The sequence below is a fragment of the Drosophila virilis genome, chromosome 2, assembly GCF_030788295.1.
Source record: "Drosophila virilis strain 15010-1051.87 chromosome 2, Dvir_AGI_RSII-ME, whole genome shotgun sequence".
In the NCBI taxonomy this organism is placed as follows: Eukaryota; Metazoa; Arthropoda; class Insecta; order Diptera; family Drosophilidae; genus Drosophila; species Drosophila virilis.
This window is the reverse complement of record NC_091544.1, coordinates 23,430,944-23,447,438: the sequence shown is the minus strand read 5'-3', so window position 1 is coordinate 23,447,438 and position 16,495 is coordinate 23,430,944. Positions and strand designations below refer to the sequence as shown.

Sequence of the window (16,495 nt, the reverse complement as noted above, 5' to 3'; positions counted from 1 at the left end):
TCGATCGAAAAGTAGATTCTCAACATTTTTGATTTACCAAATATTTAGAACAAACTCGCCACTTCTTAGCGTCTATGCTCCTTACTTATTGGATCACTTTATCTTATAGCTGACGTAGCAACGATCGGTCGAGAATTAAGTTCTTGTATCAATACTTAGTCTTATCCGTAATGGAAATGTCTTCAGTCTTATTCTCCGTTTTGTTGTTCTTCAAAAGAGTTCAATATTCTGGTTGTAAATACCATAGCAAAGCTTCCACATCAAATTTGGTTTTCCAGATATTATAAACTCCGAAATATACTTAAGAATCAGGATATCCTTATCAATGCCTATCGGTTTGATGGATCAATCGATCATTTGAAAAAAATACTCTGTTCTGCGTGGGCTTAGGGTAATAAAATTCTTGTAAGATTAAGCAGGCCCAATATTTAGCCAATGTATTCTTTTTATTTACCCCTATCAGATATACAAATTACCGCATTTGAAAACAATCAAGTCTGGTCAGGTATACGTCCTTTCTAAGAAGCATAAGAGAGAAGGTACGAGTTTCAATAGCTAAGCATTCGTTCTCATTTATTTTAAGCTTGTTTCGTATATTTTGTACCTTAAACATATGTTTGTGTGTATTTGATATACTTAGTACACATGGATACATACATATGAACGTAAAAATTCTGTTTAAATCGTTTTGTCGGCGTTCGAACCTAATTTGGATAAATAATGATGAAACATGCCGCACAAAAATTAATTCCGTTTTTAACGCTTCATTATTTAATTGTATTTGTTTTGGCATACACACTATTAATTCATCCATAACCATTAAAACGAGTTGGAATAGGATATTAGCGGTAAGATGAAAGATCTTGACGCAGCGGCTTCTACGCCAACCGCCAGAAATGGAAGTGATGTTTCTCTTTTATTTGTTAATTGCTGGAAATCATCCGTATTTTATAACGTGTAGGTAGAAACGGGAGTGTATTTGATTGTATATACTAATACATATACATGAATAAATAATTTTATAAAAGCGATGGGGGATTGCGGCTTGAGGGAACATTGTCTACTCATGTTGATCAAACACGTATATAAGTATATATATACATATATATATATATATGCATACTTGTCTGCACATGTGTTTGATCAACACGAGTAACTCATTTAATATTGTGATGCCTTCCTGTCTGCCGAGAAAAACATAAGCAAACCATATCTCAAAGCCGACCTCAATCGATATTAAAAACTCGTTCTGCGTATGGTATAAAATAATATATATTTCAACTTTGAAGTCTATAGCCGGCTGTATAGACGCACACACAGGCGGACTTTGACAGATCGTTTTGGCTCGCCGCCCTGATCAAGAATTGTTATACTTTGTGGGTTTGGAGATCCTTCCTTATGCCGTTGTCATATATTTTAACAAACACGTAGTACAGTCCTTACCCGTTTTTAATCGACGCGAAACCCGAAAACGAATACTCTTTTATTCGGATAAATATTTAGAGTAGCTTGTGGATCATCTCGCTATATCATGCCCAAAGATGTGTATATTTATACCTTACCTGACGAGATATATATATGTACTTGTGTATATGTTTCGAAGTTTCAAATTTCTAGAACTTATATGTCTCTAAATAAGCTAAGCCATATAATAAGAATTCTTTGGAGCACAATACTCTAGAAGCTACATGACAAATTTAGTGACTCTAGCCCAGACAATCTAAGAGATTTGCTTAACGATCAGGATTACGATATCGACTAATAGCGATTTCTTGGCAACGGGGCAGTTATCGATTATCAGAAACCAACTAGGAGGGCCAAACTTCAAATTTTCTAGCTTTTGTATGTTCTGATATCGATGCGTTCATATATTCGGACAGATGGTCCGACGGTCGGACTAACATGAGATCTTTTTATTAATGTATATTTTTCCATATAAATCACGAAATCCGAAAGGTTTCTTATAAAGATTGATCATTCTTTATGATCCATACGATAAAGTCATTTCATCTTAAACTATTTTAACAATATATTAGAAGCATAGCGATACTCGTAACTAACGTAACGTATCTATCCTTACTATCCTAACTTACCCTTCATTCTTAAAATATAGAAAAGTTGCTTTTCTTTTAAATTTAGTTTTCAGGTGGAATCTACATCGATAACCAACGGCGTCAGTTTTTGTTTGTATTTTTCTTATAACTCTCAGGTGGATTAAAAACTATTAATATCCTTTTATCGCACGGCTTTTGCGGATAACATATTGAGGAGCTCGGACACCAAAGTTATTATGGCGCGTGTCCTAAATATAGAAGTATGAAGGTTTTTGATATTTTATAGCAATGCAATGATTTTTTGTTGCCAATAAAAGCCTGAGAGCAGAAAATATATATTTCGCGCAGTTTTAGAACTTGAAAATGGAAAAGCTCGCCTCCTTGCAGCTAATCTTGAAAATCTTTATCTTCTACTTCTATATACTATACTAGGTACATGCAAGAGACAGTGGGGTGAAGGCGACTACTCTATTTTACTCGTTTCACTTTACACTTTATTGCTTATTTATGAAATAATTGTGCTAAAATCCCTTTTGATAATTTAACATACATATGTGCAAGTAATGCTCTAATAACCACAATAAAATGAACACGTGACATTTGTGGTTTTGAATTATTTAAGGGAATGCAAGCAAGTCAAAATTGTTTAGACCTATTGCGGCTCATTAACTCTTGATTGAAACAGAGAAAAATTATGCTACAGTCAAGTGTATCATTTTTAAAAGCATATTTTCTGCAATAATAACAATGGGAGCCATTGTAGAACTTGTGCGTTACTAAAGCAAATCAGCATCCACCCCTTATTGTACTTATATTGAGCAATAATTTTCCTAATAATACACAAAAGCTACCCCGTAACAATGACCCTTTTAGGACGCAGAAATCGGAATGCTTGTCCTTGATTTATTATACCATTATAGCTTTGATTCTTAGACGTATTTGATTAAGTAGAGTATAATGATATACAAAGTCATTGTATGGGAATATGGTCTTTTTTCTTATAAAAATATCCCTGTTTCTACTCAAGTGAACGTAAGTGGCCATCTGACTTTTACATTATACTATCGACTATCACTCATCTGAGTAAACCTCAATTTCTCCGAGAACGGCGAACAAATTGCTTCCGTAGATGTACTACAAATAATTATGTGTGAACCCAGTTGGATATACCTTTTTTCTATTATGTATTTGCCAAGTATACTGGATCGCTATATACTATCCCGGTGATGCCAGCTCATAAATCCTAGAAGTATTGCTCAACATAAGTATTTCGATATCGATATCGTTCAAAAGTGCAAGTCTCTAGCTCCTGGAGGCTGTGAGATCCGCGCATTCATATATTCATGGCTAGATCAAAGACATTGTAAATACTAACAAATGAGTAAAGCCATTCAACAAAGTGCTACTATACAGCTTGACTCACAATTCAAAGATCGAAAAAGCTAAAAATATAATATACTCTCTGCTCCAGCTCTGTGAGGGCTGAGCGGTCCAAAGCAAATCGGTAAATGTTTTCTTCCCTGCAGTGTCTTTTGCTTTTCGAAGAAACTAATTCTGTTAGTTTTGTGCGCTTCTGATATATCCTAAATTTGTATTTGCAAATGTTTGTTGGTCTGGGAGAAAAACAATATCCGATAACTGATGCTTATATAATTTCTTTAAATTAAGTTATTGTTATTTAACTGGCAGCAGCTAAACAGCATAAACCTTTTTCAAAATTTTTTTTAATTTTTGATTTAATTGATGATATATTAATCTTTGCTGTTTTATATATTCATGTACTTATATCATAAGTAATTAAATTTTAAAAAAAATTTGAATGTTATCATGGCCTTAGAAATACTCAACTTTATCCGAGTTTACCTCAATACACAACATACATATGTGCATACAAATGTGGGATATACATATATGTAGGTCATGGTCAGCCCTTTAAAACCCATAAACCACTTTGTGGTGAATAATAAAACATTTACATATACATATTTTGATCTCGTGCATGCATAATTCACAAAAATTCGCAAAAATAAAAGAAAAGTTAACTAGCGTCTGCTAAAGTATGAGTAAGTTATGGTAGAAGGTGCGCTATGTGATAACAAAAGTATTATTTCCAAGTTGATCTTCACAATTTAGAAATAACATCTAAGGACTATGTCACTCATTCATAGCGTGCATATCATGCAAAAGTACTAAAGTAAATACAACACTCTTTCGCGCAACTTACTTCGAAACTGAATCGACGCAGAGCTCTTCTGAGGGCAGAGGGCTTATTGTGCTATATCATATTTGTACATTTGATTTGATTTATAGCCAAGGGGTGGTGGCGGGGGTGGGCGATAACTATAAAATAAAAGATACTTGATGTATATAATATACTAGAAACTACTTGCCGAGTCGATCTAGCTATGTCGGTCCGTCTATATGAACTTAGCGATTTTACAACTTGTATGAGTTAGTGACTTACAATTTTGAATGATATTGATATCGAAATACGGTTTTTTTGAACATATCTCATAAGACCTAGAGTTAGTTTGACAAATAGCTTTTAGAACAGTGTTTACACATAAACTATTTATTATTTTATAGCTACTCCACCTCATCGCACCCCATAGCTATAAATTAAATAAATAAGTCAATCAGAACTACCCACCAATTAAAGCCACAAATTTAATACGAATATATGAACATTATATAGCACAATGTTTAAAAAAAACACAGAAAAAATAAAATTCAATAAAACGTGTGTTAATACCTTCCCGAAAATTCCTGTACACACATACATTAATATGGGTTCCCTTTTTGAATTCAATAAATATATGTGCGCATGTGCCTCTGTGCGAGTTCGAGTCCGTCACAGGGAGCTATTTATTATTTAAATTACTTTTATAAATGTAAGGGTAAACGAGAAAAAGAAGGTTCAGGGTATAAACTAGTTGGGCACGGCACACTAGAGCACTCTTACTTGTTTAATATTTAACAAGAGGTTCTAGTCGGGAGCTCCCGACTAGGGGATACCCTGAACCTTCTTCTTCCAACATCAAATGCATATATATACTATATTTTAGAAGCAATATATCATATTTCGTGACTCTAGCTCTTATTATTTATCAAAATTGCCCAAAAAAACAGGAAATCGATATCGATTTGTATCGATTGCTTGGAAACGGAATAAGTTATCGATTATCGGAAACAAACTCGATCTGCACAGGCACTAGGAGCCCCTACATATAAATTTCAAGTCTATAGCTCTTATATGTTCTGAGATCCTTGCGTTCATACATATGGACGGACAGACGGACGGACAGACAGACGGACATGGCTAGATCGACTCGGCTATTGATGCTGATCAAGAATATATACACTTTATGGGGTCGGAGATGCTTCCTTGTGATTGTTACATACATTTGCATTTTGCACAAATACAATATTCCCCTATACCCATTTTTAATGGGTTCAAGGTATAATCATCGAAAAAGTTTCGATTTCCACCCCGACCTCGATTTTGAAAAAAAACGTGATGAAACCCCTTGCCATTTTGTCGATTTGGGTCGAAGTTTCGATTCCGATTCGTTCGTAAATTCCATCTTTTTGATGATTTTTTGTAATATTTCCGTTAAATAATGTCCGATTTTGCAATTTTATACCATTTTTGACTCGTAAGAATCTGTCCTTCGATTGGCATCAAAAAAAAGAAAATCAAAAATTTTGACCCAAATCGACAAAATGGCCTGACAATAGAGGTCGGTGCGAACCCATTAAAAATGGCTATAAGGGTATATTGTATTTGTGCAAAATCCAAATGTATGTAACAGGCAGAAGGAAGCATCTCCGACCCCGTAAAGTATACATATTCTTGATCAGCATCAATAGCCGAGTCGATCTAGCCATGTCCGTCTGTCTGTCCGTCCGTCTGTCCGTCCGTATGTATGAACGCAAGGATCTCAGAACATATAAGAGCTATAGACTTGAAATTTAGATGTAGGTGCTCCTAGTGCCTGCGCAGATCGAGTTTGTTTCCGATAATCGATAACTGACTCCGTTTCCAAGCAATCGAAAAAAATCGATATCGATATCCTGTTTTTTGGTCAATTTTGGTAAATAATAAGAGCTAGAGTCACGAAACATGGTATCTTGCTTCTAAAATAGAATATATATATGCATTTGATGTTGGAAGAAGAGGGTTCAGGGTATCCCCTAGTCGGGAGCTCCCGACTAGAACCTCTTGTTCTAATTTATAGATGAATTACTTTCCACGTATTAATATGTCAGGGAACCCAGATAATTTTGATATATTTTATAGGATGTATTTAAGCAATTATGAATATTTTTTAAGCAGGAACTTTAGGATTTCTATATAATTGCTTTATATTTATTATAAACATTACTAGTAAATACAGGAATTTTATTTTTTAATTGAACAAATTGTTTTAGTAGATCTTAAAACTGCTGGAGAAATTATTCTATCTTAAAATTATTTATTATTATATTTGTATAGTAATAAATTAATTTACTTCTCTTTATAATCAAGTGTTCTTAAAACTTTAAATACATAACATTTAAATGTATTTTTATATATATTATATATGGTATGTACTCTTATATATATATTAAAATATTATACTTTTGGATACGTCTAAAGTTTGAATACCCACAAAATTGAAAAACACAAGATTTTAGAACTATCGACTTGGCCTTTGGTATTTACACATGTTGATTCCATATTAATGCCCTTAAAGTTCAATAAAGATCGGACAATAACATCGAAATAAATCACTCAGGCTTTTTGCATAGTGAGTGGTGAAAGAAAGAAGCAAACGACGTGCGTGCAATAATGTTTGTGCCGGCAGCTCTGTGCCGGGTCCAGGGAATCTCCAGGGAATATATATTATATACAGTCTCCACAAAGTATACATAGCCATTTTCTACTGTATGTCTACCCCATATGGATTATATAATGACTTTCAACCTAGGTGTTTTGAGCACATATTATAGTTAATAAGAGCATAACGCACCGAATTTGGTATTTCGGTTATTAAATATCATTCTCAGATGCATTTTGTATTTTGGACTCATTTCCCAGTTCCATCCTAAATTTAACTTAGTGCACTTTTAAAGAAATAGACTTGATTTTTTCAATTTGAATACCTTATTGACTCTTAGAAGGATCTTACTCCAAACACTGAACTTATTTAAGAATTTATATAGTTTTGCATTTGAAAAGGCAGCCACACACGAATAGTGCCGCGCTCATATGTGCTCTTAGGCTCGTTTAGTATAAAGGGAAAAGAGTATGTTAGTTTTTAGCGAAGTCCACCAGCCGGCCGTCCATAGGAACGCAATTAAAGCTAGACTTTGAATTTTAAATATATACTCGGAAATAGAAAATATTTGTAATTTGCTGCCCTAGAGCCAGAATAAGCAATTTAGAGTAATATAAAGTAGGCTGTTGATGACGATTGACGCAAAAATACTTTTCTTACGCCTGATACGCTTACAAAAATGTTGTATATCATTAAAAGGCTAACAGGCTAGCTCGTATCCAGCTTTTTAAAGTGTTATTTGGCTGTGAACAAGATGTGCGCAGCCGGTTGCACTCAATCAAATGCAGGTTGCGACACCTCGGGTTGGTACAATGTATCTACCAAATGGGTTACTCGACTAAAGCGTTGGTTATCGTCGCTATAATTTTAATACTTTTTCTTTAACTGTTTACCTTAGTTAATATTTTGCATTTGTTTATTTAATATATTGTTTGAGTTTGAGTCTGACAAGCTTGTCTTGTATATACTCTTGCATGCATATGTACTAATAAAGCGAATATTTTTGGACTTTGCATATTGCATTACGTATTTATTCAAAATATTTTATCGTCCTATGTATATACATTTATTAATACTATTTAAAATATGAATTTACTAGTACATATACAGATTTATAATAGATGACATTAAAAATGAAATTAAAATTGTTTTAAAAAATATTTATATTTTAAATTATAATATATATAGCATTTTCTCATCATGGGCGTCAGACATCGCTTAAGTAGAATTTGAGAATTTATAAATTTTTAAATATGATCTATATGTTAAAATTAATATCATAAACCTTACTACAAAAGGAACTAATTGTATGTACATCAACAGCATTGGATAGATTTTTTTTATTTTTTTCACTAGGCATAGGAATCATTCTAAGGAATAATTTTTATATCGTTCGCATACCAGAGCTTACTCTATTTTGAGCTTCCGGACCTCGGTATGTTTGTGACGGTGGTATAATTGAGAAATTATTACAATAACTGCTGTTTATATTTCCAATTGGTGCTGACATCATTAAAAGCGGATGGGCCAGAGCTAAATCATACGTCATTGTGGGAATTCCTGAAGACTGTATGCCACTAGAACTTAGACCAGATACGTTGACACCAGCGGCATAATGAAGGAATGGTAGATGGGCAGAAGCTGTTATTGTATGTAGTGGAGGTAGTGGGCGTTGACGCTGATCCTCATAACGAGTGGGCATAGCTATTGGCAGACATTCATCCGATTTTCGTGGATAATCAGTTAGTTTAGTGTAAGAGCTTCCGCATTCCACAACATCGATGTCAGTGCGATCATCGTCATCATCTTCATCCTCTGAGAGTTGCTCAGGCTTATCAGGTGTAATAAGGCTTTCTATTGTAAACAATCGTTTTGGTCGATAACTATTGATGCCTTCAAGTTCGAAATTTGCCGGCGAGCGCTGATTGCGCCTGGTTATTTCGGTCAAATGAGTATTTTCGCCGTTAGTTAAAGAATTGTGCCTAGATTGTGATAATGTTGCACTATGTCCAGGGGGCAAAGGGCAATGTTGTGCCATTGCTGGTGATGGTGATAAACGATTTGAAGAGTGTGATAAAACCACGGAAGACTCCACATTCATAGTTGTATTGCTTACGTCCAGCGTGGGCATTTGAGAAATATTACTCCCAGTTCGGGCGGTGAAGAAAAATCGATTAATATTCGCTAGTGCTGTCAACTCTTCATTGAGTAAATTTTTATCATTCTTATGTAACTTGAAACGCTTTCTTCGTCGTAACAAACTTCCATTCTCAAACATGTCGAAGGCTTGTGGATGAAGAGCCCAATAGGCCCCCTTTCCGGGTCTGTCTGGCCGTCGCGGTACTTTAATGAAACAATCGTTGAAACTTAAATTGTGTCTCAGTGAGTTCTGCCATCGTTGGGTGTTTTTTCGATAGTATGGAAACCTGTCGGTTATGAATTTATATATATCGCTTAACGGTAACATTTTTTCTGGTGAGCTCCAAATAGCCATTGCTGTCAGCGATATATATGAATATGGAGGCTTCTGATCACCGTAGGATTCACGTGAGGGCCTAGGCATTATTTGAATACTGGAAGTCTTGCGTTATTTATGTATTAAACGTCTGTGCCAGTATTAACTGTGTTTTTTTAATATTCAATATCATATCATGATAAACGGAATTTGAATAATATAACTAATTTTGAACTGGTAAACACAAAATACTTAATATTGAACGAGTGTTCATTAAAGACATTATTTTTGCTGCGAAGCTTATTTTTATGTAAATAGCCCGATTCGACATATCAAAGGCTTCAGCGACGGTAAAATAACTGCACGAGCTCGCGTTAATAATCGCCGCACAAATACTACTCTTCTGATAAGCTTTAGCAAAAGCAACAACACGGAATGTAAGCGCGCTCTCCAAGTTTTGACCGGTCTGGCGAATTACCATCTAAAGCTGAATACGAATACGTGAGTTGCAGTGGCTACTTTGCAGTGAGTTTGAAGCGAAGATAACGACAGACCCGAAGCAAAACAAACGAAGAGCCCGACTCACATAAAACAAAATCACTCTTACAGCAGACCAACAGACGGCGTGTCGGTTATTGTACTAAGTGAGCAATGCAGTACAACCAACCACAGTGAGCAATGCAATCAAAATATAATCACTCACATCATTGCCCCCGTGCTCTCTCCCAATCACCGCCATGCCAATGTATCATCCCTCTAAAACGGCAAAACTTCAAAGGAGAGAGCCGAGAAAAGAGTAAGAGATTTGCTAAACGAACCAAACCAGTTTAGCCAGACCACACTACGCCACTGCTATGGCAAACAAGACGAATATAGTAGTGGGGAGTGTCTACGGGCATGGCTTAGCGACTACAATAAACGAATACACAATCGACAAAAGACAAGCCGCCCGGCAGCTGTCGACCAAATGTGAGCGCGAGGTGTTGAAAAAGAAAATTACATCCACTTTAGCGATTTACTGATTTTACGTTTTCATAATCTTGTTAGTTAATTTAGATGGTTTGTACCAAGATTGACTTTACTGCAGGTCACTTAACCAATACAATAAAACACTTATTTCTGTTTGAATGTTAGTGCAGAATTACGTACATATATCGATGATGATATATCGAGATATACATATAAATACATATATATATATCTATATATATAAACATATATATATATCTATATTAATATTGGTATATGAATAATGAATGTGTCTTATAGGTAACACACCTAAAGAAAAAATGTATATATATATTAACAACAAAAAACCAAAATATGTATACATGCATACATCTTTTTTACCTATCTTTAAATACAAACAAAATCAATTGCTTGTTAATTTGAGAGTTCATAGAGATAACAAGGTGCTCATCATCCAAAAGTAAGCAAAAACAAGAGTATAAGAAGAAAGAATAGTTCTCTAGTCGACTGGCAGATACCCTGAACTCCGCGCCGTGCCAACTACTCGAATATTCTAACTTCCTTCTTTACAAAATACACACTCTCGCCACTTGCTGATCAGGATCAGGGCGAGGCATCCAAAAAGTGAAATATTACTTGTGTATATTACTTGTGTATATCCTGATCAGAAGATATATACTTTATGTAGTCGGACATGCCTTAATCTGCCTGTTACAAAAATTTAATTGGGTACAGGGTATAAAAAAGAAAAAAAAAAGAACTATGACCAAGAGCTAAAGTATACAACAAAAGTTGTGTTTGGGAGAGAGCATTTACCAATAATTGCTCTCAGAGCAAAAGAAATAGACAGAGAAGGAAACAGTGTGAGAGTGAGATGCATTAACCTACTTAGCAGAGCAGCACTATGTGCACATTCTTATACAAATTAAAAGAGGACAGCAATATTGTGCTCGAATTTGAAGCATCCACCTTGCTTGCTTCCTATTTGTTCAAAATAAATGTCTGTTTTCATTGGTCCATGTAAATTCATATATGGATATGTTTGCATGGGGTAGAACTTTGAAACTTCTTGTAACAATAAATGTATTATTTAAAAAAAAAAAAAGCATTTTATATGGATTTACTAAAACCAACAGAGTGATTAGCGAGATGAAAAATGTTAATAATGTGCTATGGATTCATAGATAATTTTTTTTAATTTGAATAACCTTTTCATTTAATTTCTTCGCTTAAACATGTTTAAGGTAATTCTCATTTCTTAAATTAAATTATTTGTTTCAGTTATAATTTAACAGAAAAGGAGACATCCCCGATTCCCCCAATGTATACATTTTATTTACCAGTTTTAAACTCCGAGTCTATAAATCCGAAAGTCGATCTGTCTTCATTATCTTTTAAGTTTACAAATTTTTTTAAATTTCTTTTTGGGTTAAATGATGATTTTTTTTCATACTAGACGAAAACTAAATACCAAGTTTCGAGTATCCAGTTCTTATAATCTTCGACTCCAAACATATAGTGATCGATATTATAAAATGAAAAAGACGAGGGTATAAGCTGGAAACCAAAATAGACTATAGTTTGTACAACTTCTGATCTTCATATTTCATTTTGCGAAACGTGTGAAACATGCTTGGAATGAATAAAGAGGTTTGTTAAAAGTATGATCAGCTGGTTATTAAATAATCTGCACAAATAATTCGCAATTACGGATGGAATTTCAAAATCGCTGAGCAGACGAAATTATCGCCAAGTAACTTTGACCTCCGAAAAGTATGAATGCATTTTCTTAAACACCTTTTTCAAATGAGTTCGAACCCAACTAAGATTAATAATGTATAAGCACAGAGGTCTAGTAGCTGGTAAAGTTAAACGCCTTGGTTCAGTTTGTTAAAAAACAAAAATAGTTGATAAAAACAAAAAAAGTAATAATACCGAGGGGCAAGTGCCTTGTAGACAGAAAGCAGCATGGCAAAATACTCTTTGAAGAAAAATGTCCAGGTTAATATATGATACTGCATATTTTCAGATAATCTAATAAGCCAGAGAATCAATACAGCTTTACGGAATCGGGTTTATCGGGTATTAATAAGTTAATATAAAACACCATTGGCGATTTTATTTTTATATAATTTTGTCAAGAAGTTAGAAGGAACACATGAAATCATTCTTATATTGCCTGAGAATCTGTTGTTGTATAGACCTTAATGAGGTTAGCGACTAAAAAGTTTAATAATCTTAGTATTACGCCACCAATTCCGAGGGATTTTGCCTTTGCATGTTGAAAGTACAGTGATTTATTTATATCTGATGCTAAATCTTCTGGTTGGATTACACCTTTTGACATATACGATTTTCGTATGCTATGTTAGATCATTTTTCTGAGTAGAGATTTGTTTTTATTTTGTGCCAATGTGTAGCTAAATTTTTGGTCTGCGGGATGCACAATTCGATTTCTATTTATTGTTTTCTTCTTTTTTATACAATTATTATCTTGTAATGTATGATATAATAAGATAGTTTCTTGCCAACAATTTTAAAATTTCTCGACATCTATTTTATAATTGCCTGATATCGCTCTTTAAATAAATTGAAAGTTCTTTAGAATCCCTTTATCAATAATCAGTTTTATACAAATATATCCGATTTCCAGAATGAATAAGCTGTATTTCAATCGCTTTATTGCCGTTACCGTAATTTTCCTTTAATTTTGGATTTCCATTTATTTTCTTATCCATAGTATCAAGTATTTGCCGTTTATTGATACTAATTTTTTTTCGAACTCTCTTGATGTATTTTCAATTTGGCTTTTATCGTGTACTGTGGGCTTGGGCTTATTGGGACTTGAGGGCTGCTAATTAAATTCTGTTATTTAATTTTTTTTTTTTTTTTTTGCGAAACTAAGACATTCGCACTGCGTTTCAGCATGAGGCGATGGCAATTAGTTCGTTCGGTCAATCCCCGATTTCGATTAGCAGGTGGAATTTATTTAAAAAATTTATATTTTTAATAAGCCTAGTAAATCTCTTTACTCACAAATGGTAAAAAAGTGTATTTTTGCTTAAGCTGCACTTGGTTTTGGTAGAAGCAGGTTCAATTTTCCTTCTAGTCGGTACTTTCGACTATAACTCTCTAAATTATTCGGATCGAATTATTTGTAATTCATAAAGGGTATACATTCTTGCTCAGCATCTATCGCCGAGGCGATCTAGCCATGTCCATCTGTCTGTATAAACGCGTCGACCTGAGAACATAAACTTGAACCTAGCTCCTTGCAGTGCCCGCCCAGAGTTATTTGCCGTACATCGATGACTTGCTCTGTTTTCAAACGATCTATAAAAATTGACTTTAAATCCGGTTTTTTGAGCATGCCTTTTAGGTCTTAAGAGCTTAAGTCACCGACTTTCAATTTTCAGACGGCGTTTAGTAGATTTTTGCATATCGCTCCTCATAGGAGTAGTAATAAAAACTTTTTGGGTTAAAATTCCTTGACATTTAATAAATTCTTGTTTGATCTTTCAAAACTGCAATTATATTTTATTTTCGGCATGCCGCTCTCTCATGTTCTTTTAAAAGTATATTCCTTTACTATCAATATTTCTGCAGTAACATTTATTTTGACGGTTAATATAGTTCTCGATTAGTCAAAATTAAAATTTTCCAAAACTAGGGACTTGAAATTTTTTCCTGTATAACTGTTTTTACATCATAGCATTACATCATACGATGAGAAATGACAGGAAAAATAAATATACTTTATTGTTAACACACCTACCAAACACTAAAGTACTACAAGAGTGAAATCAGAAGAAGGCACACATATCAACAGAGGTATCTAAAACAGTCGGTGGTCCAGTCAAACGGAATCTGTAGTCAACAAGAACCACATAAGACGACTGTGGAAGCACCATTCTTTTTTTCTCTTGGGTCCACAGAAGAACCCGTAGCTATAGACGGTAAAAAAATAAGGTCGGTTGAGTTGTTGGAGTTGGGGCTGCTTATTTACAGCCGGAGACTAAAAACTACAAGGAGTAGAGCTATTTGAGTGTCTGTAGGTATGTCATTTTGTTTGCAAAAACTAACAATCACACACTTGATAGTTAGTCCTGGCCTGCCACATAAATGCTCGCATCTCGTCAAACACCTCCCTGTTCGCGTCGCACCTATGTACTTATAGTGCAAAGCATTTCGTAGGGCGACAGCACCTACCTAACCCAGGCTTATATGGTATGCTATATTGATCAGCAAGTTAAGAATAACATGAGTGACAGGAGATTACCTGAACTCTGCGCAGAATGGTTCCTACAAATATTCTCGCATCCTTCCATACACAATATAAACACAAACGCCGCTTGCTGTTGAGATTCAACTCAATTCTGGGATAAATGTGGCACCCAATTGTGAGGAAATACCAATTCTCAATGCATAGAATAATCGCTAGGACCCCCAAAATGCACAAAAACAAACAGAACGGCCTACTAGGTTTTACTGTGTACACTTAAGTTAACACAAATTGATTTTTATCAAGATTCTAGCTTTTGGCTTGCCGTACCCTTTTTGCGGTCAGATATGCTTCCTTCTGCCAGATAGATTGTTGTTGCAGAAGATTGTTTTTAAGTTCAAGGCTAATGATTTTTTATAATAATGCCAATTTTATCCTTTACCCATTGAACTTAAGTTGATGTAATCGACCATTTCTCCTTTTATTATATCATTGATATATTGTCTCGGGTTGTGTGCGTGTTTAGCAGATAGAATAGGCTATTTCCTCACCGGGTATACCTGACTAGCGCACTCTTGCTTGGTTTATATGCATTAATGTATAAATATGTAGATATGGAACCATTGCAAATGTTCCATTTGGCACATTTTCGGTAATATGTATTTTTATTGCCAATGAGCTATGGTTCATTAAAAGTATTCCACAGTTTTTGGTTATATTATGTAATCACTACCGAAATCACAACAAATTTCACGCTAAACAGATTTTACACAACAGAGACATTTGTTAGCTGAGGGTTGAGCTAGCTGTTCAAGCTAGGTCATAAATCTCTTTCGTATTTACCGCCTTATTGTTACACTTACTGAATATCCACCCAGCCGTTTTGACATTTGTTTGTAATAATCTGGACTTCCGATTCTGTGTGAGCATACAGACGTCGAAATAAACGCTTTAATGTTATTTGATTCGGTATACGGTTTACAGTTGTTACAATTATCCATTGTTCGCAAATCGGTAGCGAAACCCAAATTAACCCCGTGGAAATAAATACAACTTTACCCTCCATCGGAAGAAGAACACAAATACCGTTAAATTTAAATTAAAACTCTTTTCTATAACTTGCATGCATATTTAAATTGATTAGTTTTATTTCTATAATCAAAACAAGTAAGCGGCTCTATTCGGGAGTTCCCGACTTGGGGATACCCTGTCATTTGTCTTATCCCTATGTGGTAGAGGCGGGGCGTGGCAATGGATTTAAAATAAAAGATATCTAAATATACTATTCTAGAAGCTACATTTAAGACTCTAGCTCATAAAACCTCTAAACCTCTTTCAGGCGGACACACGGACGGACAGATAGACAGACAGACGGACATGTCTAAGGTCGAAGATGCTACCATCTGCCTATTATATACATTTGCATTAAACCATTATGACCGCATATGTTTTATAAAAGCATATTTAGAGGGTTCAGGGTATACAAATCATTAATTTCGAATGTAATTTGCGATTGTACTTATAAGAAACTTCTACAGAGGCTTAAGGTCGAATCGATCGATAAAATATGAGGTATAAACAACTTTTTTCTTTATCGAAATATATATTTACCAAACTTGGCATTTATATTATAGAGTGGTCCGATCACGCCGATGCATACGTGTCGAGATAAAATGATAACACCAAATACTTGGGCATTTAATAAGTAATAAAATCTTTCCCTTTGCATTTGGGGCCGCACATTATACATACATGCAACCATTCATATGTTTGGATAGTTTGTATATAAGCTTTTAAGGAAAATACTTCGACCGGGTAAGGTCAGAATATACCAGCTAGTATGTATATATATAACATATAGAAAACTGTTTAAGCTGACTGGTCATTAACGCGCTGCTAGAAATAAGCTATTTTTGCTGTTGTTATCTTATGCGATGGAGGTACTGTGAAGACGTGGTTTTGCTAAATTTCATGT

General features: G+C 34.5%; 1 protein-coding gene across 1 annotated transcript; it reads right to left on the bottom strand.

Annotated features, from left to right (window-relative positions):
• Positions 1-6,487: 6,487 nt before the first annotated feature.
• Positions 6,488-10,242, bottom strand: LOC6629700 (fork head domain-containing protein FD4). Its single transcript, XM_002052922.3, has one exon. The coding sequence runs from the start codon at positions 9,435-9,437 to the stop codon at positions 8,259-8,261; it is 1,179 nt and encodes a 392-aa protein (XP_002052958.1). The 5' UTR covers positions 9,438-10,242; the 3' UTR covers positions 6,488-8,258.
• Between the last annotated feature and the right edge of the window lie 6,253 nt (positions 10,243-16,495).